This window comes from Balaenoptera musculus, chromosome 17 (assembly GCF_009873245.2).
Source record: "Balaenoptera musculus isolate JJ_BM4_2016_0621 chromosome 17, mBalMus1.pri.v3, whole genome shotgun sequence".
In the NCBI taxonomy this organism is placed as follows: Eukaryota; Metazoa; Chordata; class Mammalia; order Artiodactyla; family Balaenopteridae; genus Balaenoptera; species Balaenoptera musculus.
Window position 1 is genome coordinate 3,515,729 of NC_045801.1, and position 22,628 is coordinate 3,538,356.

The 22,628-nt window shown below is 44.9% G+C and overlaps 1 protein-coding gene across 7 annotated transcripts in view; it reads left to right on the forward strand.

The window, feature by feature from the left end:
- TRAPPC9 (trafficking protein particle complex 9) overlaps positions 1–22,628 on the forward strand; it is a 549,215-nt gene that overhangs the window by 341,257 nt on the left and 185,330 nt on the right. For all 7 annotated transcript variants that reach the window (XM_036830233.1, XM_036830236.1, XM_036830234.1 and 4 more), the window contains one exon: positions 13,654–13,796. In XM_036830233.1, coding sequence (XP_036686128.1) covers positions 13,654–13,796 — 143 coding nt within the window. The remainder of the gene's footprint in view (positions 1–13,653; positions 13,797–22,628) is intronic.

The following is a 22,628-nucleotide window of genomic DNA, read 5'->3' on the forward strand; positions in this document are numbered from 1 at the left end:
TTCACGGGGCTCCTGTGTGTGTGTGTGTGTGCGTGTGCGCACATGCGTGCGTGTGTGCTGGAGGAGGAGATACAGCACAGGTGTGTGACTCTCTGCCCTAGAGTGTGTGCAGGTATCTTTAGCTGCTTCTATGAGCCTTGCCCCGGAAGGTCACGGGGGGGCCCCACAGGCCACCAGGCCGAGCCCTTCACGGAGAAGGTTTGGTCCGTCTTTGCAGCCAGTTCTGTAGTAGAAACAAGAGCAGTTTATTGCAGATGTGACAGGACCCTTTGTAGACTTTGTCTATACACATTTCTGTCCCTCAGGACAAAAGACTAAGAATAAGTGACATTTCCCTCAGTTTAGTGCCAAAAAAAGTACAAAATGACCATCTGAAGGCTTTGTGCCCTGTGGCAGATGTGGGCCCTGCCACATCTGAAGAGCTTCTTTGAGTTGTTTTCGGGAGGAGAAGTATCAGAGACGTCTTCCAAGGCTGTGGACGCAGTGACGGGTCTCTCTGTGGTCTTGGAACCGAGGCTGGGGACGGCGAGCCAGCAAAGCAAGGACAGAAGGGGGTTCAGTGGCTGTGAGGCATCGGGGCAAGTTCCCTCTCACGCTCCCTGTGAGGAGCAGTGGGGGCGGCACGGCTCTCAGCCCGCCCACACCCGTCTTTTTAGTCTCCCCTTCCAACGCCGGGGACTTCTCATCCGGGTGTTCCTTAGGGAGAAGGTGGGCTTGCCCCATGATGCAGTCTGGCTCCCGCCCCACATTTTAGGTAAAAACAAGCCCCGAATTCCTTCTGCTTCTCGTTACAATTCTACCATTGTTTTGAAAAGGACAACCCATCTCTGGAAAGCCAGTACTGCTAGAATATTAACTACCAGTGCGTTCACATCGTCGTCTTGGTGATAGCTGCTTTTCACTTTTCTTGGTTAAGTAGAATAACACTGAGTCAGAGCGACTATTTGGAGAGAGGAAGAAGTCAAGGAACACAGGGGATCTGGGGCTCCTGGCTGCGTGGCGGTTGAGCGGGCGGTGTCCTTGCGCTTGGACCGTTGGTTTCATCTCCCCAAGAGGCCGCGAGCGTCCGCCTTCATCTTTGTCAGGAGGGAGGTGTTCTCCCTGAGGAAGCGGAGGGAGCAGAGGCTTGTTAAACCCACCGCCCTTGTTCGTGTTCTCATTCATTGCTCACAACCGCCCAGCAGGCAGGGGGCCCTCATCGTGTCATCGCGCAGAGAGTCCGAAGCTGGAGCGAGGCCGCGTGCCCAGGGTACCCAGCCAGCAAGTTCACGGCGGCATCTGACCACGCACGGGTCCTCGGGCTCCTGGCTGCCACCTTTCTCTTCCCCACCTGTGCCCCTGGCAGGGTGGCCAGAGGCAAGGACTCAAGTGAGGCAGGAAATCAAATGCCTTGGCAGCGGCTTGGCTTTCGTTTTGGGGGTGAAGTTCTCTGCCCTCATTGTGCATCTGTTTTGTTTTTAATACTAATGATCCTTTGCGATGACTTATTGACTGTTCACTAATCCTGGCTTACCTCTGGCTTAATGTTTTCAGCTGACACAGAATGTTACTCCTTTGTAATTTATATTATTTAGCTATTCTTAGCCTTTAGAGTGAATGCGTCTTAGGTGAGTGTAATTAGAAAGACATATTTAACACACAAGGGATAATTTTCTCTTACGCAGCTGTGCATTAAGAAAAAAAAGCATCTGTGGGACTATAAGGTTTCCATTTATAATAGAGATTTATTCTCCCAGAGGCTAGGAAGCCATAATCCTCTGAAAGCTCTTTATATCAATGCTGAAGGTACTCTTTTCATTCATTTATTTATTTAATTGGTAAGCGATGATTGAACTCCTCCGTCGGGCAGTGTGCCAGGCTGTGAGCCAGCCCTGGGGGCACCGCCGTGCCTGGAGGGACTCTCGGGGTTGGGGGGGGAACCTGACATTTAAGTGGGTTATAATGACTGTTTCTACAGCGGTGCCATGGCTGTCTATTACAAGGAGTTCGGAGCTGGGCAGGTGTGGCATTAAATTCTGCCTTGGACAAGCTTTGGGGCTGGCTGAACAAATCACAAATCCAAGCCACAGTTTCTTTTTTTTTTTTTTTTTTTGAATTCTTAAGTTGTATTTATTTTTCTGTACAGCAGGTTCTTATTAGTCATCCATTTTATACACATCAGTGTATACACATCAATCCCAATCTCCCAATTCATCACACCACCACCCCACCCCGCCACTTCCCCGCCTTGGTGCCCATACGTTTGTTCTCTACATCTCAAGTCACAGTTTCTTTATCAGCACATGGGAGGCTCTGTAGGCCAGTGGTCTTGAGAGGTGAGGTCTTCAGAGTCAGTGGCTAAGTGTAAAGCCACGTCTGGGTCTGTTGTGACTTGTTTCTGTCGTTGTGGTTCAGCTGCTTGTGGCCCAGCACTCAGTCCCAGGCCCGAGGGAGCTCCGGCCAGAGCTCGGCGGCTGGCCTGCCAGGGTGCCCTGCTTGTCTCCACTGGTCCGCTTCCCATCTTTCCTGCCTTCGTGCAGCTGGGGTCAAACGTCACACGGGAAAAGGCTCAGCCTGGTTTCCTCTTGTCTCCGGCCTCTTCCGGAACAGTCTGACCCCCTCCTCATGCTCTCGGCAGGGCGTGCGGCATGGTGGACAGCCCGGGACGGGGCTCAGCGGACGTCTGATGGACAGTCGGGGTGGTGGCTCTCCCTGGCCTGCCGAGGAACCGTGGAAGGAGGGTGGTGTTAGAATGTCAGCCCCGGGCTGTCTTCACATGGGTAACAGGGTTTGAGAGGAGCCAGCTAGCACCCTGCTTGCACGATCTAAGTTTGGAACATCAGAGAGGTGTGCGCAGGAGTGGCATGGTCAGCTCACCAACCCGGAGAAGCTAGGTGGGAGGGCCGGCCTGGCTGGGGCCACGTGGGCTCCCCAGCGCCTCACCGTGGAATTAGCGTGTCCACACAATCAAGGGCAGAGCTGAGGTCCATGATTCTCACCCACGGGGCCGGCTCTAGGACTCGGGCCAGCCTGCAGGGCCGGTGGAGGACAGGGAAGGGGTGGAGCCCACAAGACCCATCCTTTGCCATCTCACCAGTTAGGGAGGCTGCCCTCCTCTCCGCATCTGCACGTGGTGGCTCTCAGAGCGTGGTCTCTGGACCGGTAGCGTCAGCTTCCTGGGGTCTCCTTAGAAATGCAAATTCTCGGGCCCCGTCCGGACCTGCAAATCAGAAACGCTGCTGTGGGGCCCAGCACTGTGTTGAAACGAGCTCTCCTGGGGACTGACGCGAGTTCTGGGGCAGAGCTCCGCAGTCAGGAGAGGTGCCGGGCAGAGGTGGGCTATAAAATCCAACCAGAGAACCCCGGTATTGGTCTCTCAGGCCTCAGGGTGGCCAGTGGGAGTTGGGGTAGCCAGTGTTTTCCATGTGAACCAGGGCATGGAAGAGTGAGGGAGAGAGTCCTCGGGGAAAGTCCTTCACGTGGAAACAGAAGAACGGAGAACAAGCCCTCTCCGCAGAGGGGTGGTCTGGGACATGCTGCTTAATCCTCCTTAAGCCTCCTTCCCTCACCTGCAAAATGGGGCTAATGAGCTCTTCTCTGAAGGATTTTGAGGCTTAAACTACACGATGCATAAAGAAAGTGGAATTCAATGTATAGTAATAGATGGCCATTAAAATGCAGTTTTATTTCCTTAATCTCTTTTCCTATTGGCCAAGATGTTCTGGAGGATCTCAAAATGGGAGAACAGATTATAGACCAGAAGAAGAAATTCTAGGTGTCGGAGTCAGCCTTTGCTATTGGGGACAGAAGCCCAACAGAGGGCTTACAAGGGCGCCCCTCAGTCTCAGCTGCTCAGCTTTCATCCTGGGTGTGGGACCCCTGAGGTCTGGGCAGGACAGGTGGCTCTAGTCTTGGCCTGTTGTACCAACTGAGCTGGAAAAGAATTCTGTAAAGCAGCTGTTAAATTGATTCCCACTGTGAAGATAAAGGGTGGAGGTTCCAAGGGAGGTGGAATTTACCAGGGTCACCTGCTCCGAGGACCTAGAAGTGCCATTGCTGGCCAAGCAGGCAGAAAGTTTGTTTTCTATTTAAAGAAGGAAGTTTGCTGGAGTGAGAAAGGGGCAAAGGCCACAGGCTAGAAGAGTTGTTGAATAACTGAAAACATCAGCAGAAATAAATTAAATCAGGGGCAGCCCAGCTCCGGAGAAAGCAGAGCCTCGTGAGATGCGGGCTTTGCAGTGGTCGCTGCCTTGTATCCTGAGGAGCCTCGTCGGGCTTTGGCAGCCTCTGATTCTTGTACGTCTCTGGAGTAAAGCCATAATTTCATCTCAGCCATCTGAATGAATGAATGTCCACGTTTCCAGCCCTGGTTAACAGACCACGTGGCCCGAGGCCTATCAAAGAGGCAGCATACAGCGAAGGTGGACCTGACTGTGGTTCCACACTCGAGGTTAGAATGCCATTAGGCGCTTAATGAAGGTGCAGCAGTGTGAGTCTAATGAGATCAAAGACAGACCTGTTGTCACGGATTTAACGTTGGATGGGATCTTATAGTGCACTTGGCCTTGGGCCCGGAGTCTTAGAGGTGGACTTGAGCTCTTTGTCCCGCCCATACCTATGTACCCCGCTTCCCATGAAGACCAGGTGCCAGGTCTAATGGTGGAACACCGGAGTCCTCTCTCTGTGGGCCCTCGGCTGAGGTGGGGACAGGCCCCACAAGCACTGACTTGTGTCCTCTGGAGGAGGGTGCAGGAAGCACCCTACGTTTCTCACATTCGAGAAGGTTGTCACAGGTGTGGGAAAGTGAGGATGAATCTTGTGGTGTAAATTTGGAACTTGAGGTATCACTCTGAACTCCCTGTTTGTGTTTATTTCTGTATCTTTGTCCATATATATACTTACATCCATATCTATCTATAGCAAGGTGCCAATATATATGTATATATGTATGTATGTACAGACACATATTTCTCAGGTTTGTTCATTGGAAAAGCCTTGAAGCAAGAGCATCTTAGTAGCAAAAGAAAATTGTCTTGTGTTGTTAGAAAATTGTCAATGGCTGTTAAAGCTAGTGAGTGAGAATTTAATGAGGAATAAGGTATTTTTTACCTCTCAAAGCGTCTCCGCGCAAATTGCTTGTTAATTACTAATGGAAAAATAGGAACAGAACTCGCAGACACCATTATCGTCATTATTTCATCATCTATCTATCTATGTATCTCTATCTATCTTCTATCTCTATCTGAAGAGAGGGAATTTAAAAATGAGAGAAGATGTGAAAAGTTGTTGAATTGGGTAACGGGGTGGTTTTTGTACTTTCCTTTCAAATTTTCTGTCACTTTGAGATAATATTGAAGTTAAAAGTTTAAAAGATAAACCTTAAAGTCATAGAGGAAAACAGGGGAGAATAATATTTTATAACCTTGGAGTGTGGAGAGTGTTTCTAACCATGATTCAGGAGCCATGAAAAAGGTGCAGGGGACATAAAAGAAAAGACTGATGCATTAACTGCAAAAAAATTAAACATTTCTGCAAGGCAAAGAACATCATAAATAAACCCAAAGATACTATCCAAATGTGAAAAAATATTTGCAGCTTATATCACAGGCAAGGAGTAATTTCCTTAATATATAAATCCTCCTAGATAATCTGGAAGAAAAAAACCTGACAGGTCAATTAAAAAAAAAAAAAAGGTCAAATGATATGAACGTGTACTTCACAACAAAAAAGATGAAACGGCTGCTTTTTTTGGTACCAGAAATCAGATTTTTGACTTGGCCTTTTAACAGTCCCCAGACACATCTTCCTCCATCTGGACCTCACGTCCTGACCCCTCTCAGTCACCAAGGGACTTCCGGGCCTCTGGAAGAGGAGCTGCTTTGATGACTGGTGTTGCGCAGATCCATTCCTACATTATTGTGGATGTACCATTTAATTTGTAGTCACTTGGCATCTTTAAGGCATAATTAACACTGAAGAAAGACTTTGGCCAAAAGTGCTAATTAACTGGAAAGTAGTGGTAAGGCTTTCATTTGTATGTTTCATTGACCTTAAGTAAACCGGAGGACTGGCCTCTTGGGGTATGAGCCCCAGCTGGGACCTGTGGTCCTGAACGTTTGACTTATTAAGTGAATAACATCACAGCTGTTAATCTTGTGTCGTATCACGGAAATAGAGCAGAAGGAAATCTGCGGTGACAGGTCCACTGGGGGTCTTTAAAAATTAGAGGTCTATTTCTTAGACATATAAATTAGTCATGACAGTGTCCAGGGTGATTGTTTTTCTCTGGCAATAGCCTTAGTTAGATTAGAAATCACGGAATATTAGGTTAGTATTACAAAATGAACAGTAAAAATTCGTGTGAGAACTGGTAAGAACCTCAGGCAATATCTGGCACAAGTCTCAGATTTTACAGATGAGTGTATTGAAGACTAGAGAAGGGACATGACTTTTCCAAGGTCATGTGAAGTTTTAATTACAGTACATCATAACCTCACTTCCATGACCCTGCTGCAGAACCTGGGGATCCTGAGGCTCCACATTCGTCCTCAGACATAGGCAGCCCTACATCAGTGTGGCCCACACTATGACTTTGGAGTCTTCTGTTTTAATGTTTGCAAGTGATTTTGTGCCTATTAAAGATCAGGATCAATTTCTAAAATCAACTTTATTAAATATAATTTGCATTCGGTAAAATGCAGCCACATTAACTGTACAGCCATCAAGATATAGAATATTCTCATTATTGCCCGACAAGTTTCCCTGACCCCTTTGCAGTCAGCCCTCTCCTGCCCCCAACCCGGGCAACAACTGATCTGCTTTTTGTCCTAAAGAGTAACCTTTTCTAGCATCTCATGTACATGCAAGCATACGGTATATATTCTTTTGTATCTGGCCTCTTTCACTCAGAATAATGTTTTGGGGATTTCTGCATGTTGTGTCTGTCAGTAGTTTGCTTCATTTTGTTGCTGAGTAGTATTCCATAAGGTTTGTTTGTCTAGTCACCTACCTGCTGTTGGACGTTGAGGTTATTTTCAGTTTGGGATTAACCTGTACTACGAATAAAGTTTCCAGGGACATTGATATACATGTCTTGGTATGGATATATGTTTTTATTTTTCTTGGTAGGAGTTTCATTGCTAAATTATATATTAATTCTGTGTTTAAATTTATGAGGAATTGCTTAGTTGTTTTCCAAAGTGATTGTACATTTTACATTACCACTAGCAATTTCTGAGAGTTCTAGTAGATTCCTTAGGATTTTTTGGGGGCACATGACTATGTCATATATGAACAGACAGTTTTACTTCTTCCTTTCTGACATATAGGCCTTTAATTTCTTTTTCTTGCCTTATTGACTTGCCTAGGATCTCAAGTACAGTGTTTATAGCAGTAATGACAGCTAGGTCCTCGCCTTATTCTGGATTTTAGGGGCAAAACATTGCTTATGATTAAGTATGGTTTTAACTGCAAGTTTTTCATTGGTGCACTTTGTGGATTGAGGATGTTCCTTTTTATGCCTAGTTTGCTGAGATTTTAAAAGAAATCATAAATAGGTTTTGAATGTTGTCAGTTGCATTTTCTGAAGCTATTGAGATGATCCTATGGCTTTTCTTTCCTTTTCTTTTCTTTTTTTTTTTTGTCTGTTAACGGTCTGTTAATATGGTGAATGACATTGATTGATTTCTAATGTTAAACCAAACCTTGCACTGTTAAGCTTACTTGGTCATGATGTATTACTCATTTTAAATATTACTGAATTTGACTCAGTAATAATTGTTAAGGATTTTTACATCTAAATTCAGGAGGGATATAGGCCTGTAGTTTTCTTTATGAACTCTGCTTTTAGAATTTGGGTAACACTGGCCTCATAAAAAGAATGGGGATATTTTCTCCCTCTCTTTTGTGAAGGCATTTCTGTAAACTGGTATTGTCTCTGACATTAAGTTTTGACAGAATTCAGCTGGGAGACCATCTGAGCTTGGGGTTTCTTTTAGAAGGGTGTTTTAGTTTATGAATCCAATGTCTTCGCTTAGCAGGAGGCTCTTCAGGTTTTCTATTTCTTGTTGGTTCCGTTTGGTAACATGTGCCCATTTTACCTAAGTTGTTGAATCTATTGTCACTAAATTGTTTACACTCTTTCTTTACTGTCTTTTTCATGTGTGCACGATCTGTACAGATACTCGTTTTCATTCCTGATATTAGTAATTAGTTTCTCACTTCTTTTTTCCTTGATCAGCCTAACTTAGAGGATTGTCACTTTTATTGATATTTTCACAAAACAGGTTTTAGCTTAACTGATTTTTTTCTCCCATTATTTGTCCAATTTCTATTTAATAATTGCCCAATCCTCCCTTCCTTACTGGGTTGTTGGCTCTTCCTATCCAACTCCACACCTGACACACACGGGCTTTTTTTCTCCTGTATCCTTGTATATACTAGGACACTTCTCTGTGATGTAATATATCACAACTGTCTTAGATATCTAGGGGCTTGTGTCTTTGACTAGACCTGAGCAAGCCCTCAGGGGTGGCATTGTGTCATCTGCCATAGTCCCTTACACTTAGTAGACATTCAGGGTCAGTGAGTGAACGAGTGGGTGGATGAATGAATGAATGAACGAATGAATGCTGTTCTGAGCAGTTTGCATACGTGGAAGAGAGAGGGCTGTGCAGCCATGCAGCTCTGCATTTGAACCCTGGATGTGCTACTCCCTGGGTGTGTGGCATAGGCCAGTCACCTAACTGCTTGTTTGCGAAAACTGGGCTTTACTTGTAGCGCTCTTAACATTAGAGCCCATGTGTGAAGACAACTTAGCATTGCATTTGGCACTTAGTAGGTGGCCAATAAAAGGTAGCTCTTGAAAGAACTTTCATTTTAGCTCAAATAATAAATTATATTGATAGTATACCTAGAAAGTAACTTTTCTCTAATTCTTCGCCCATTTCTGATTTTTATAATAGTCTTCCCTCAAAGTAAAGACCATCGCATGTTCTAAGAAGGGAAAGTCTTATGGCAGAGTACTGCATTGTTCCTCCTTATATTTTGATTGAAATAAAGCTTCGACATCCTGTGTCTTTTATCACCCCACTTTATGGCTTTATTAAAATATTCTAATTTTGGGGGACTGAGGTTTTTTTTTTTGTTTTTGTTTTTTAATCAAGGAAGAAAGGCAGTAATACTCAATTTTAGAAAATCTTTTCTGTGCTTGATTTTCATAAATTGCATATTTTCCCCCATAATTATATCTTTTCCTTGCTTCTCTACAGAGTAAATAAACAGCCAATTCCAAGAAGATAGAAACACAGAACTATTTCTTCTTTGTTATATGGTACTTGACAGTTATCTATCTCTGTGTATTTTTTGCTCATTTCCCAGGTGATTTCTACTCTTTCACTACCTGGAGACAACTTTTAAGTTTACCTTAAAAAACAAAAAAGACAGTGTGACATTTTTATTACTTCACAGATTTTGGCTTTTCAAGGCCATAATTGAGAACCTGTTTATTTCCTTGACCACCATGCTTGCAGTTTGTGGAAGCTGCCATGTATGTGTTGGGTGATGGATTGGTTTTATTTGCTTATTTATCAGTTAATTTATTCAGACATTCATTGACTCAACATTTAGTGAGCTTTCTGAGATCAGGGACCATACTGTATTCATTGTTCTAAGCACAGATCCTGGCACCCAGAAAGTACCCAGGAAGTGATTGAAAAGATGAATGAAAGAATAGACCAAACAGATGAGAGTCAGCTGGACTGAGAAAGTCGTTACAGAAAGGTTTATTTGGATGTGTGTATGAGGGGGGTCTTACCTTCTGCTCACAAACAAGGGTTTTCAAAAGTATAAGACATAAAATTGGCAGTCCTTTTGAGATGACAGTGCAGTGCTTTATGCTATGGGAAAAGAATTTGGGATTTTGGTGAAACCAAAATATGATCCTTGAGTATTTTTTAAAAATCTGTATTTCACAGAGTCCTTTTAAAGTAAGGCAATATAGCCATCTTACTGGAGAAGGCATGGCTTTTGAGGGGCCATGAAGAAGGAGTAACATTTTTACAGGTTGAGAGAATTAGTAGGACCAAAGTTCAAGGGAACCTGTAAACATATAGACCTTGAGGAGTGGTGGGAGGTGAGTTGGAACAATGAGCTTTTAAAATGGGACTGAGGAACTTGAATAGACATTTCTCCAAAGAAGATGTATAAATGGCCAGTAAGCATATAAAAAGGTACTCAACATCATTAGTCATTAGGTGAATGCAAATCAAAACCAAAATGAGATACCACTTCACCCCCATTAGGATGGTGATTATTAAAAAACAGACCAAGCAAACAGGAAAAAAAACCAAGTATTGTTGAGGATGTAGAGAGATTGCAATCCTTGTGCATTGCTGGTAGGAATGTGAAATGGTGCAGCCGTTGTGGAAAATGGTATAGTGATTCCTTAAAGAGATTAGATATAGAATTATCATGTGATCTAGCAGTTCCACTTCTGGGGATATGCCCAAAGGAACTGAAAGCAGGGTCTCAAACAGATATTTGTGCACCCATGTTCATAGCAGCATTATTCACAATAGCCAAAAAGTGGAAGCAACGTAAGTGCTTGTTGACAGGTGAATGGATAAACAACGTGTGGTATATCCATTCAATGGAATATTATTCAGCCTTAAAAAGGAATTAAGTTCTGATATAAGCTATAGCACAGATGAACCTTGGAAACACTATGCTGAGGAAATAAGCCTGTCACAACAGGACAAAAAGGCAATGATTCCACTTATATGAGGTATCTGGAGTAGTCAAATCCATGGAGACAGAAAGTAGATGGTGGGTGCCAGGAGCTGGGGGAGAGGGGAGTAGATTTTTTTGTGTAATTTGTATAGAGTTTCAGTTTGGGAAGATGAAAAATTCTGGAGATGGATGGTGGTGATGATTATACAACAATGTGAAAGTACTTAATGCCACAAAACCATACACTTAACAATGGTTAAAATGATAAATTTTATGTTATGAGTATTTTACCACGATACGAAAAATGTTAAATAAAATAAATGGCATTGAAATACATTTCACATTTCTTCCTATTTTAAGCCATGTTGCCTTAGGGTGTCAGATGGTGAGGTTGCAGAAGGAGAAAGGAACCTCTTTGGTGAGTGCATATTTGTTCTGCTACTTCGTTTTCTCACCGAATCTTCATTGAAGTCCAGTGAGATAGGTGTTAATTATTGTCCCCACTTAACACTTGAGAAACCAAGGCTGAGAATGGTGAGATACTACGCCCAAGGTCTCACAGAGTGTCAGGCTGAGTTTATCTGGCCTCCTTACCTGCTCTCCGTCCACTGTACGAGGCTGCCTTGCCTGTCTCTGGAATTTCTGTCCTCTGGCCTTCCCAGAGGAAAACCATTCTCCACCTAGGATGGCCTCTGACAGCATGCATACACAGGTGGTTTTCTTTAGTTCTAAATAATTGTGTAGCTGTGGCTGCCTCTCTTTTGGAGAGGGGAAACTGGTCAATGAAAGCAATAACTGAGGGCTAAATGCCGTGTCTTGCCCGGAAGGCTTATTGAAATGTGACTCTTGAACCATAAGGAAGAGAGCAGGAGGGCAGGTGGGCAGGCACCTGCTCTGCCATGGGGAAGTGTGGCTTCTCTTGGCTCTTGCAGGTGGGAATGTGCTTGAGTCCCCACCTTGAACACGTGGTTTTGAGGCTCCTGTCCGGCACTGTCAGCCCCAGACAATGCTCTGAGCTTACCCTCACTCTTCCTTTTCTGGAAAAGGCTTCCACTAGGGTCATTAGTGACCAGTTCATCGCCATTAGTGTGGTGGACGCTTTCTCAGACCCTTTTTACATGGATTGGCTGCAGCAATGGACATTCTGACCCTTCTTCCCAGAGCTCTGCCCTCCTTGGGTTTCCATGACACCAGCCTTTTGTCTCCTGTTGCTTGTGCTTTTGGTGTCATATCTACGAAACCATTCCTAATCCAAGGTCATGAAGATTTCCTCCTATGTTTTCTTCTTAGAGTTTTATCGGTAAACTTTTTATGTAAAGGACCATATAGTAAATATTTCAGCTTTGCTGGCTGCCTATGGTCTCTGTTGCATATTCTTCTTTGGTTTTGTCGTTTGTTTTGTTTTACAACCTTTTAAAAATGTGAAAACTGTTCTCAGCTCCAGGGCATACAGAACCAGGCTGCGGGCCAGATCTGGCCCTTGGGCCATAGTGTGCTGACGCCTGTTTTAGGACCTTACCGGGGAAGGCTGAGTCATTTTAGTGAGGAGTTGAGCTGGGTTTGAGATTTCCTGTTGCTATGGTTACTCTTGGTGCAGCACAGGCTCCAAATTGTGCTGGGGGAAGGGGAAGAAAGTAGGGGCTGCTGAGGTAGGTACCAGGGGTTTTTCCCATAATGGTCCTCCATCCTCAGCCCTGAGCCCTCCCTGCCCACCAGCACCTGGCCGGGATCTCTCCACACCTTCATGCCACCCCCAGAGGCTTCTTACCAGGTGCCTGCTAGGTCTGTGCCAGGAGCAGATGGGGCCCTCTTGTTCTCCTCGTGCTGCCTCAGTCCTAGGTCGGAGCCGTGCCCCTGGATCCTGCGTGTGGGCTCTCAGCGTCCCTGCCCTTCCCCCAGTAGCAGCCATCCTCCGCCTGGTATAGTGGTGGGCAGTGTGTATGAATGGGTTTCCTGCCTCCGTCTCTAGTGGCATTGCTGTAGGATCCTGGCTTGGGACCGGCTCCTGGCCCTCCCAGCAGAGTCTGCCCTCCCCTCACTAGAACAGATATTTACCCCTTTCTTTGTGCCCTTGGCATTGGCTACCCCTCCTCCAGAAGCTTAAGATTTTGCTTTAGAGGAGAGAAGGGTCTGGATGGGGTTGGGATGGGGGTAGGGGATTGGCGCTGGGGTTCCGGTTTCTTGTTCTTCCTATGGTGGCTCCTGACCCCCTCTTCCAGGCCTGTACCCCCAGGGAGGCTCCCCTGCACCCCTGCCCGTCCTTTGTGTAAGCCCCCAAGGAGGTCCTTGGAGAAGACCTGGAGCGGTGGGAACTGTCCTGGGGTCTGGAGAGTCCTCACTATCAACAGAGCCCCTACTCAGCCTTTAGCAATTCATTAACGTCTGAGCTGATGCCTTCCTGCCGGCTTGTATGGTGACTGGCTCCGCCCCCGGTGCGATGTGTCCCCACTCTGTCCCTCCTGGAAGGACCTTGTTCCTCCTTGGCCTTCTGGCTATGTGGTTGCCCTGTGACCTTATCTCTGTGGGTTCAAGGAAGTGTCATGAGTTTGTAGTTTGTCGGCCTTACTCACTGTTAGCCTGGGAGCCACGTTCTAGCTCCTTGATGGAAGTCCCTCCTCCCCCGCAACCTGATCTGTGTGTTTAAGTGATGCTGATTGAAATGCGTTTTTCTCTCTGAAATGCTATATCCTGTCACAGAGTAATTCTGGAGCTCCTTTCCATTCGTGTTTCCAGGCTGAGAATTGTAGGTGTTAGATACAGGGCATCATCGGAGGAAAGATGGTACCAGATGTCAGGTGCCAGGTGACAACCCTGAGTGAGAGCTGCCCGTGGTAATAACTTTACCAGTTGGGATAATCTTCAGCCTTATCTGAGTGAAGTCTGCTGCCTGGGGGAATGGCGATCAACTTAGGGGGTACTAACTTACCATTTTTTACATCTTTTTAGACCCTGGAAGCTATCCTGAATTTCAAATACTCCGGAGGCCCGGGCCACATTGAAGGATATTACAGGAACCTCTCCCTGGGGCTGCACGTAGAGGTTGAGCCATCTGTATTCTTCACACGAGTCAGTACTCTGCCGGCAACCAGGTAAATGCACCTCTGCTCTTGGACCGCCTTGTTCTAGAACCTGAGGGCGCTCCGTTTGGAATTCTGACCTTGGTGTTCGTTTTGGTCCCACTGTTCGCTGTGCTGAGTTATTTAGCCTCCCCGAGTCTTCACCAGAAAAACAGGCAGTGTAGAGCAATGCCGCTTCAGTTAGGTGGGAGTGACCGGACTTCACACCTTCTACCGTGCTGTAGTAATATTGTTGGCGGTGCAGTATGCTTGCTTGTGGTTGTCATCTTGCAGGACACGGTTCCCGCCCGTTGTCCCGAGCCTGGAACTCACTCCCGTCTGGTTCAGCTCTCCTGCTAGCAGGGGCTCAGCAGACGGCTCCCTGTCGTGGAGACCCCTGGAGGCGTCCAGCCTATCTGTCTGTGTCACTTCGGGTGCCCCAGGAAGACTGTGCAGTCAGGGCCAGGCTGCCCAGCGTCTCAGCCCCATCTTTGCGGAGCTCCCAGCCACCTGGAGCGTGGGGTCATTTCTGCCCAGAGCACCCTACTTGCAGGAGGCTTTCTCTCTTGATTACTTCCCCAGGCCTAGTCTTCCTTTAGGGAGAAAGAAACCAGTTTGTCGACTTCAAACCCGGAAGTGGTCAGAGATACTAGAGGTTACTCCTGCCTTAGGTGGGAGAATGACAGTTTCTCACCCCCGAATTTGACCTGTGATGAACTGGGAGCTGTGGGGTCTGAAGCACTGGGTGGGGCTCCAGCCAAATGGAGACCCTCTGGGGTCAGATTCCTGCCAGGTGGTGAGCAGCCTTTGGAAGGCAGGTCCTGACCACCCCTGGGCATGTCCACACTCTCATGTCCAGGGGCACATTACATCTCGGGGGAGGATAGAGTGGGCTAGAGTTTTTTTTGTTGTTGTTAATAAATTTATTTATTTTTGGCTGCGTTGGGTCTTTGCTGCTGCGCGCGGGCTTTCTCAAGTTTCGGAGAGCGGGGGCTACGCTTCGTTGTGGTGCACGGGCTTCTCATCGCGGTGTCTTCTCTTGTTGCAGAGCACGGGCTCTAGGTGCGTGGGCTTCAGTAGTTGTGGTATGTGGGCTCAGTAGTTGTGGCTCGCAGGCTCTAGAGCGCAGCCTCAGTAGTTGTGGCGCACGGGCTTAGTTGCTCCGCGGCATGTGGGATCTTCCCGGACCAGGGCTCCAACCCGTGACCCCTGCACTGGCAGGCAGATTCTTAACCACTGTGCCACCAGGGAAGTCCCAGTATTACTTATTTTTAATGGAGTTAAGGCTATACTTACCTGTCTATCCTTGACCGTGGGGGAGAGAACATCACATGCAGCGTCCCTCTCCCCTCCACCAGTGGGCTCTATAGTCCACAGAGTATAATAGAGGGACGTTAATGTCGATGTAAAACTCTCTTTAGAGTGATACAGCCCCCAAAAGTAAGGGTAGTTTCAGTTCATAGGAAAGACTGCTGTTCTCCCCAGCCATTGGAGAATGGCTTCGGCAAGAATTAACGTCTTTGCTTTGGGCTTTTCAGCCCAAGCACATTTTGATCACATTTCATCATCTATCACTTTTCAACCCACAGAGTAATGGTCTTTCTTGCCAGCGCTTGCCTCTGTTTTGAATTTGGATAAAGCGTCAAAGCACTTGCCGGCGGGAAGCTTTGGCAAGGATGCCTGCCAGGTGCTGTTAGAGTTTTTCAGGCCCTTCCTGTGCTTTGGTCCGCTCCTGGTGTGTGTTCTTTCTCATCCTCTCATCTCCTGCTGCCACTGCTCATATAAATAGGTCTTAGAAGCAGCACAGGTTGTCACTGAGTCGGATTATTTTCTCCTTATTGATATCTGGCTTCCATGTCATGGCCCCTGCAGTTCTTAATGACAATTTAAGATGAGAAGAATGTTGCCTTGTGGTTTGGTGCACATGTACACACAGAAGAGTTGGTGGTTAGCTGACGCGCTGTTCGGCTCCTGGTTACCCGCCTGCTGACCTCACTCTCTTTCTTTTGGCCTCCGTGTTTCTTTTCCCTGCTCTTGGGGTTGAGATTTGATTCCCTCTAATCCTCCCTTTCCTTTCCTGCTGAGTCTAACTGAGCCCCAAATCCTGTGGGTGGAGCTGATGTCCCTGCATGCCACTGCACGTCTTTGCCATCTTTCCTTGGGACTCTAGAAATGCTTGCCTTCTCAGTCCCCCTGCCTCTAACCCTGCTCCGGCATCGTCCTGTAAACACACGTGAACGTTCCCACGTCACCATCTGGCTTAAAGACGTTCCCAGTGCCTACGGGATAAAGTTCAAAGTCCCCTCTCTGATATTCAAGGTACTTCAAATTTTGATCTAGGCGTTTCTCTTCAGCTGTTTGTCCCCAGTCCCTCCATACTTCATGTGAAAGACACTTTGCTTCTCACCATCACCAGGACGTGTCAGGACAGCTTACTCCTGTGTGCCTTTGCATACCTCCTTTTCTAAAACTGTTCTTTTTCTTAAACTATCATTCCTTCACTTAACCTTTTGGAAAATGTCTGTTTGCCATTGATATATGTTACATTTTTATAAAATTTTCCTGACCATGACTAGGCATAGTGGGGGTCCTTCTGTGGGTTACCCTGTACATTCTTTGTATGTCTAATAAAGCACTTAGCAGACTGTAAACCTTTAAACCAACACCTCCAATGTTTTGGGTGCTACGTGAAGCACCCACTGGGATCAGAGATGGACAGAGAAACAGTCCTTGTGTTTTATCAGCCTGGTAAAAGCTCCTCAGGCAGAGATAATACCAGATGGAAACTCGGATCTACATTAAGGAATGATGAATCCTGGAAATAAAGTGAATAGGTTAGGTATGAGATTTTTTATCCTCGCTTTTTGATTTCTTTAAAAGACTACTGACTGTCTAAGAAAGAAATAATAGCATTTAATTTTGTAGTGCATATCATATAAAGAAGTAGAATATGTAAAAAAAGAAAGTCGTACAAATGGAAAAAGAGGGAGAAATGGACATTTTTATATGCAAAATGTTATATTATTTGAAGTTAGAATGTGATGTTAGAGACACGTGTTGTAAAGCCTTGAGCAATGACTTAAGGTATGGATAGTATACCAGGAGAGATAAAACAGAACACTAAAAAATAACCCCCCAAAGGGGGAAAGAGGTGGCAAGAAAGGAGAAGAAAAGAACCAGGAACATATAGTTAAGTAGAAACAAATAGCAGTGTGGTAGATTTAAACCCACTGTACCAAGAATTACATTAAATGTAACTGAACTAAATGCTACATTTAAAATCTTTGCCCCCCGAGTTACAGAGATACTCTGCCACTTTTTCTTTGAGGAGGTTTATAGTTAAAGTTTTTCCCAGAATCTGTCTCAAATGAAGTTTTGTGCATGATGTGACGTATGGATGAAAGACTTAAATAGTTGGGGAGAGATACCATGTTTATTGATTGGAAGAGTCAGTTACTGCTAGGATACCAGTTTCCCCAAATTTGATTATAAATTCAGTGCAATCCCAATTAAAATCCCAACAGGACTTTTTTGGGGGTGGTGGTGGTGGAAGTTGACAAGCTGTTTTAAAAATTATTTCACAATGGAACAGATTATTGCCAATGGAATAGGCAAATGACAGAAAAACAAAGTTGGAGGACTTAGGCTATACGACTTTAAGACTTAACATAAAGTTACAGTAATCAAGAGAGAATGCTATTGTTGTAAAGATAGAGAGATCAACGGACCATAATAGATGGTCCAGAAATAGACTCACTCATGTATGATCAATTGATCATATGACCAGCAAGGTATGAAAACAATTTTATGTGGAATGAAAATCTTTCCAACAAATGATGCTGGAAGAACTGGACATATATGTGGTGGGAAAAAACGTGGAAATTGTCATACTGTATAAAAATACAAGAGCCAACTCTATGTTTTCTATAAGAAACTCACATTAAATATGCACAGTTTAAAAGCAAAAAGATGGGGGGAAAAAGGCATGCCATGTTAACAGTAATCATAAGAAAGATGGCATGGATATATTATCAAATAAGTAGACTTTCAGGAGAAAAAGAGAGAGTAAGCAGATAATTTGTAATGATGGAAGGGTCAAGTCATCAAGAGTACCTGACAATCCTAAATGCAAATGCACTTAGAAACATAACTTCAAAATAAAACCGACATCTGAAGGGAGAGATGGAAAACAGATAATTATAGTTGGATATTTCAACACTTGTATCTCAGTTTTTGACAGAACAAGGAGACAGAAAATTAGTAAAAATATAGAAAGTTTGCACAGGACTAGTAAACAACTCCAGCTAACTGATATTATAGAACACTAAATGCTTATGCTAGAAGTTGAACGGCTTAAAATCAGTGGTATAAGTGTCTATGTAAGATAGAGAAGAGCAAAATGTACCCAGAATAAACTGAAGTAAAAGAAAATAATAATAAAGAGTGGATAAGAATGAAATAGAAAATGAAAAAATAATATGTAAACTAAATGGAACCCAAAGTCGATTCTTTGAAAAGATTAATGAAGTTAGTAAACTATAGCCAGGATGGTCAGAATTTTAAAAAAGAGAGTGAACACACAAATTACTAATAATGAGAATGAAAGAGGGGGGCATGGCTAAATACTGCAGACATTAAAAGAATAATAAGAGTGTACTGTGAGAAATCATATTCCAATAAATTTGACAACTTAAATGAAATGGAAAAAAATCTTGAAAGACATGAATTACTAAAGTTGGTACAAGAGAGAATAGAATCCCTGAGATAGTCATATCAGTTAAAGAGTTTAATTTTTAGTTTTAATTAGTTAATTAGTTTTAATTCTTAATTAAAATTTTTCCATGAAGCAAAGATTTCTCAGATGGGGTGAGAAACTACTAACCATAAAATAAAAAGTTGATAAGATGGTTTTTATCAAAATTAAAAACTTCAGCTCATCAAAAAGCAAGCTCCATATTGGGAGAAAATATTTACAATACACTTATGCAACAAAGGTCTGTATCCAACATGTACCATGAAGTCCTAAAAATAAATACCCAAGGGACCAAAAATGGGTGGAATTTAAACTCCAGAGAACCCTTTGACGTCAGCATTGCTGTATGGAGATGTTAAATAACTCACCCTCGTTGCACATTAATGAGAAAAAGAGATTCGATTTGAATTCTGGCCTTCTTGGCACCAAAACCCATGCTTCCTGCCACACATACTCTGAACTGGGATTCCAGAGGCCTGGGCTTCCCTTGGCCCCCTGTGTCTTTGCAAGCATCTCTGTATCTCTCGCAGCTTCAGCCCTCCTGCCCCTCACTGGAGTGATCACCGGCTCTGCTCACCTCATGGGGGAAAAGAGAATCAGATTAAACAGTAGAGGGCCCAGTGTTTTCTCAAAGCCAAAGCGCAATATAGATGGGAGGTGGAATTCTCACTGCTTTTTTTTTTTTTTTTTTTTTTTTTTTTACCATTCTCCTTCCTTCAGGGGTGTACCTAGGTTTCAGCTGACTTTTATTTAGGAGATCGATTACCATGAAGATTCACTTTTGACACCAAGCTGCCTGGTAATGTTGTTAGGGACCAGATTGAAATGGATTGGGCCATGCCTCCCTGTCTGAGTGCCTGGCCTTCCCCACCGCAGGAGCAACTTCTTTCTAGGCTGCTAGGATAAGTGGTCCAGTCTTACACATTGCTACTCTGAGCTCTGTGGAAAATACACTCCCCTGAGCAGTGCTTAAGGTGTGGGAGTTGTTACATTCTGAATGAAAGTCATACAACCTGACACACCATGGCGCTTCTCCCCGGACATTTAGAAGAAGAATTCCGTTTCCCCTGTCGACACGTGGGACCACCCCACGCTGTAGGGAGCCTCTGCTCACAGACATGTAATAAAGGCAGTTTCAGTGCCGGATTTCATCACGGTTGATCTTTTTCAAGTTGCTGTGTTGATTTAAGTTGGTTTTAAATTTAACAACAATTTAGAATTTTAACAAGCACAGGATTCAGAACCCATTGTACCTGTATCCAATTTCAAATTTTGATCCTCCCACCTATTCGCCCTGAGGTCTTGAGCAAGTCGTTCCTGTTTCTTTAAGCATCATTTTTCTTCATCTTGAAATGGAGAGAACACTGATCTTGCAGGGCTGTGGTAAGGTTTAAAGAATGCATCAATACACAGGGCGTCTCATACAGTGCCTGACACAGGTAGAAAACTGAGAAACGGCGGTTGTCACGGGCAAGGTCAGGGACTCCGCCTCTTCCGTGGGGAAGTGGCACAGGGACAGCCCAGCTGGGGACTCACGTCTGGGTGGCTGGTACGAAGAGCAGGGCTGTGTTACTCAGAGGGAAGCCCTCGCCCGCCCGGCAGCTTCACCCTCTCCACAGCCGTCACTGAGGCTGGGCTGTGAGGGGCACCCTGGGGAGGACAGAGGAGGGGAGGCGGACACCTGCACCCGAGACCTGCTTCTGTGATGGGCGGGGGCGGGGTCTGCCCCAGGGCTCCCATCTCTCTCTAAGCCGTTCATCGAATCTCTGGTGGGAGGAGCTTAATGACAACGCATTTGCTCCATCCCTTCCTGCTCCTGTTGGCTTGTGTTCCCTGAGACGATGAGCACGCTTTTCATCGTCTTTCCAAGTGTTGACATAGTGTAGGTCTGCACAGGCAGGAGCTGGGACCCCGCCTCCCATGGCAGGAGCAGCTGGGCATGTCACTTAGGTGGACACAGCAGCTAGCACCCTCTGGTCCCCAGTGTCACCAGTTAGGAGTTGCCCAGGCGGTGAACCATCTCCCATTTCTCTGTCTCCACTCGCACAGCTGTACCTTGAAGGGACCTATTTTATGTCTCAACCATACATATTATTAAAGTATTACAATCAATAATTTTAAGTGATCTGTATTTTATTTTGAACTATTACATTATTGAATGTTATGTGTTAATGTTCATTTAAAAATGCTATCAATATTCATTATTTAAAGACAGATTTAAAGATTGTCCTACTTAACAAATAATATACACTAATTATGTTAAGAAGTATGATTTATAAACATCAATTAAAAAGGCCCATGTCATACTTGATTTAGGGATTGAACGTATGTTAAAAGGTAGATTGTCTATCATCAACAGCTGGCCAGAGTTTTTTGTGACCTTCCATTTAGAATTTTTGCGTTTGGCATTTTCAGAGTTTTAATCATTATAGAGTTAATTGCAAATGATGCTACATGAACCATGATTTCAAGTTATTTTTAAGTACGTTTCCATCCTTTTTGAATTGGGCTTGTCTTCATTCCCAGAAAGTGAAAAGCCAAATATGACATAGTTGTCATTATATGTTATCTTTTTAACCTTGGATTTTGAGGCACAAGTGTCTTGGTGTTCATTTTTGTGCCCCTTTTAACATATGGTCTTCATGGTTCTTTTCTCGTACCTGTGGTCCATTATGAGTGCAAAGTAGACAGTATAACAGCGAGTAAATGATGTGTTCGTCAAGACCACGGTGGCGCTGAGCGCTGGGCCCCGGTGAGGTGACGCAGTGCTGTGGCTGAGGCAGGAACGTGTTGGTCTCACCTCCACCACCCCCGGGCACTCTCGCTGCATGTACACGCGAGCTGTATGGAAACATCGTTTGCATACCACACAATTCACCCACTTAAGCTGTATAATTTAGTGTTTTTAGTATAGTCACAGAGTTGTTCAACCATCGCCACCATCTAATTTTAGATTCTCCCGGTAGAAGCCCTGTACCCATTAGCAGTCCCTCCTCCCCCTCCCCTACACGACCTCAAATCTACTTTCTGTCTCTAGATTTGCCTATTCTAGAAATTTCATGTAAGTGGAATCATACAAAATGTGGCTGGCTTCTTTCACTTAGCATAATGTAGTCAATGTTCACCCACAAGGAAGTATCAGTATGGCATTTCTTTTTATGCTGAATAATATTTCACTGTGTGGATATGCTACATTTTGTTTATCCATTCATTAGTTGATGGGTTGATTCCACTTTTTGGCTGTTGGGAATAATGCTGTTATGAACATTCACATACCAGTTTTTGTGTGGACCAGTTTTCGTTTCTCTTGGGTATACCTAAGAGTGGAATTATCAGATCATGTGATAACCGTTTAACCATTTAAGGAGCTGCCTGACCATTTTCCAGCTCGGCTGCACCATCTTACATTCCCACCCAAACCTTCAAGCAGTGCTTGAAGGTTCCAATCCTGCACATCCTTGCCGATGCTTGTTATCCTATATGTCTTTTGGATTCTAGCCATTCCAAATTTTTTCCTCTAAAGGGAACATTTTAAAACATTATTTTAAAATGTACTCATTAAAAAATCAGAAACAGAGGCCCTTCCTGCCTTCATTATGTGCAGCCCCCCAAGACCCGTCAGAGGCCAGGTTGTGTGTCAGCCGTCCACAGGGAACCGTTCCCACATTTCAGTCGGTCACCAGATCTGTCCTTTCCACTTCAGTAGCTCTGCATTGACTCAGGTGTGTCACCTTTGTCCCTTGGGCCAGCCTCTCCCTCCCTTTCTTGGACAGTTGCTACAGTCTTTCAAAGTCTCTTGCTTTCGTTTTCTCTTTCCAGTTCTTTCTCCAAATAGCTGCCAAAGTGTTTGTTCTAAAACGCAAGCATGAGTTTGTCCCCCCGTTAGGGTCCTTCCACGAGTCCCTGTCGTCTGTAAGTCATGTTTCGGTTCCAGAGCTGGACACGCAAGGCTCTGCACAGTCTGACCCAGCCTGTCTGCCTTGCCGTTTCCTCTCCCCACCCCACGCGCCTCCTGCAAGCTCCCCGCACGGTCCGTGCTGCTCCAGCCCTGTCTGCTCGCGTGCTCTGCTCTGTCCGCCTGCAGGCCTGCGCTCAAGCCTTTGGTGCCTCAG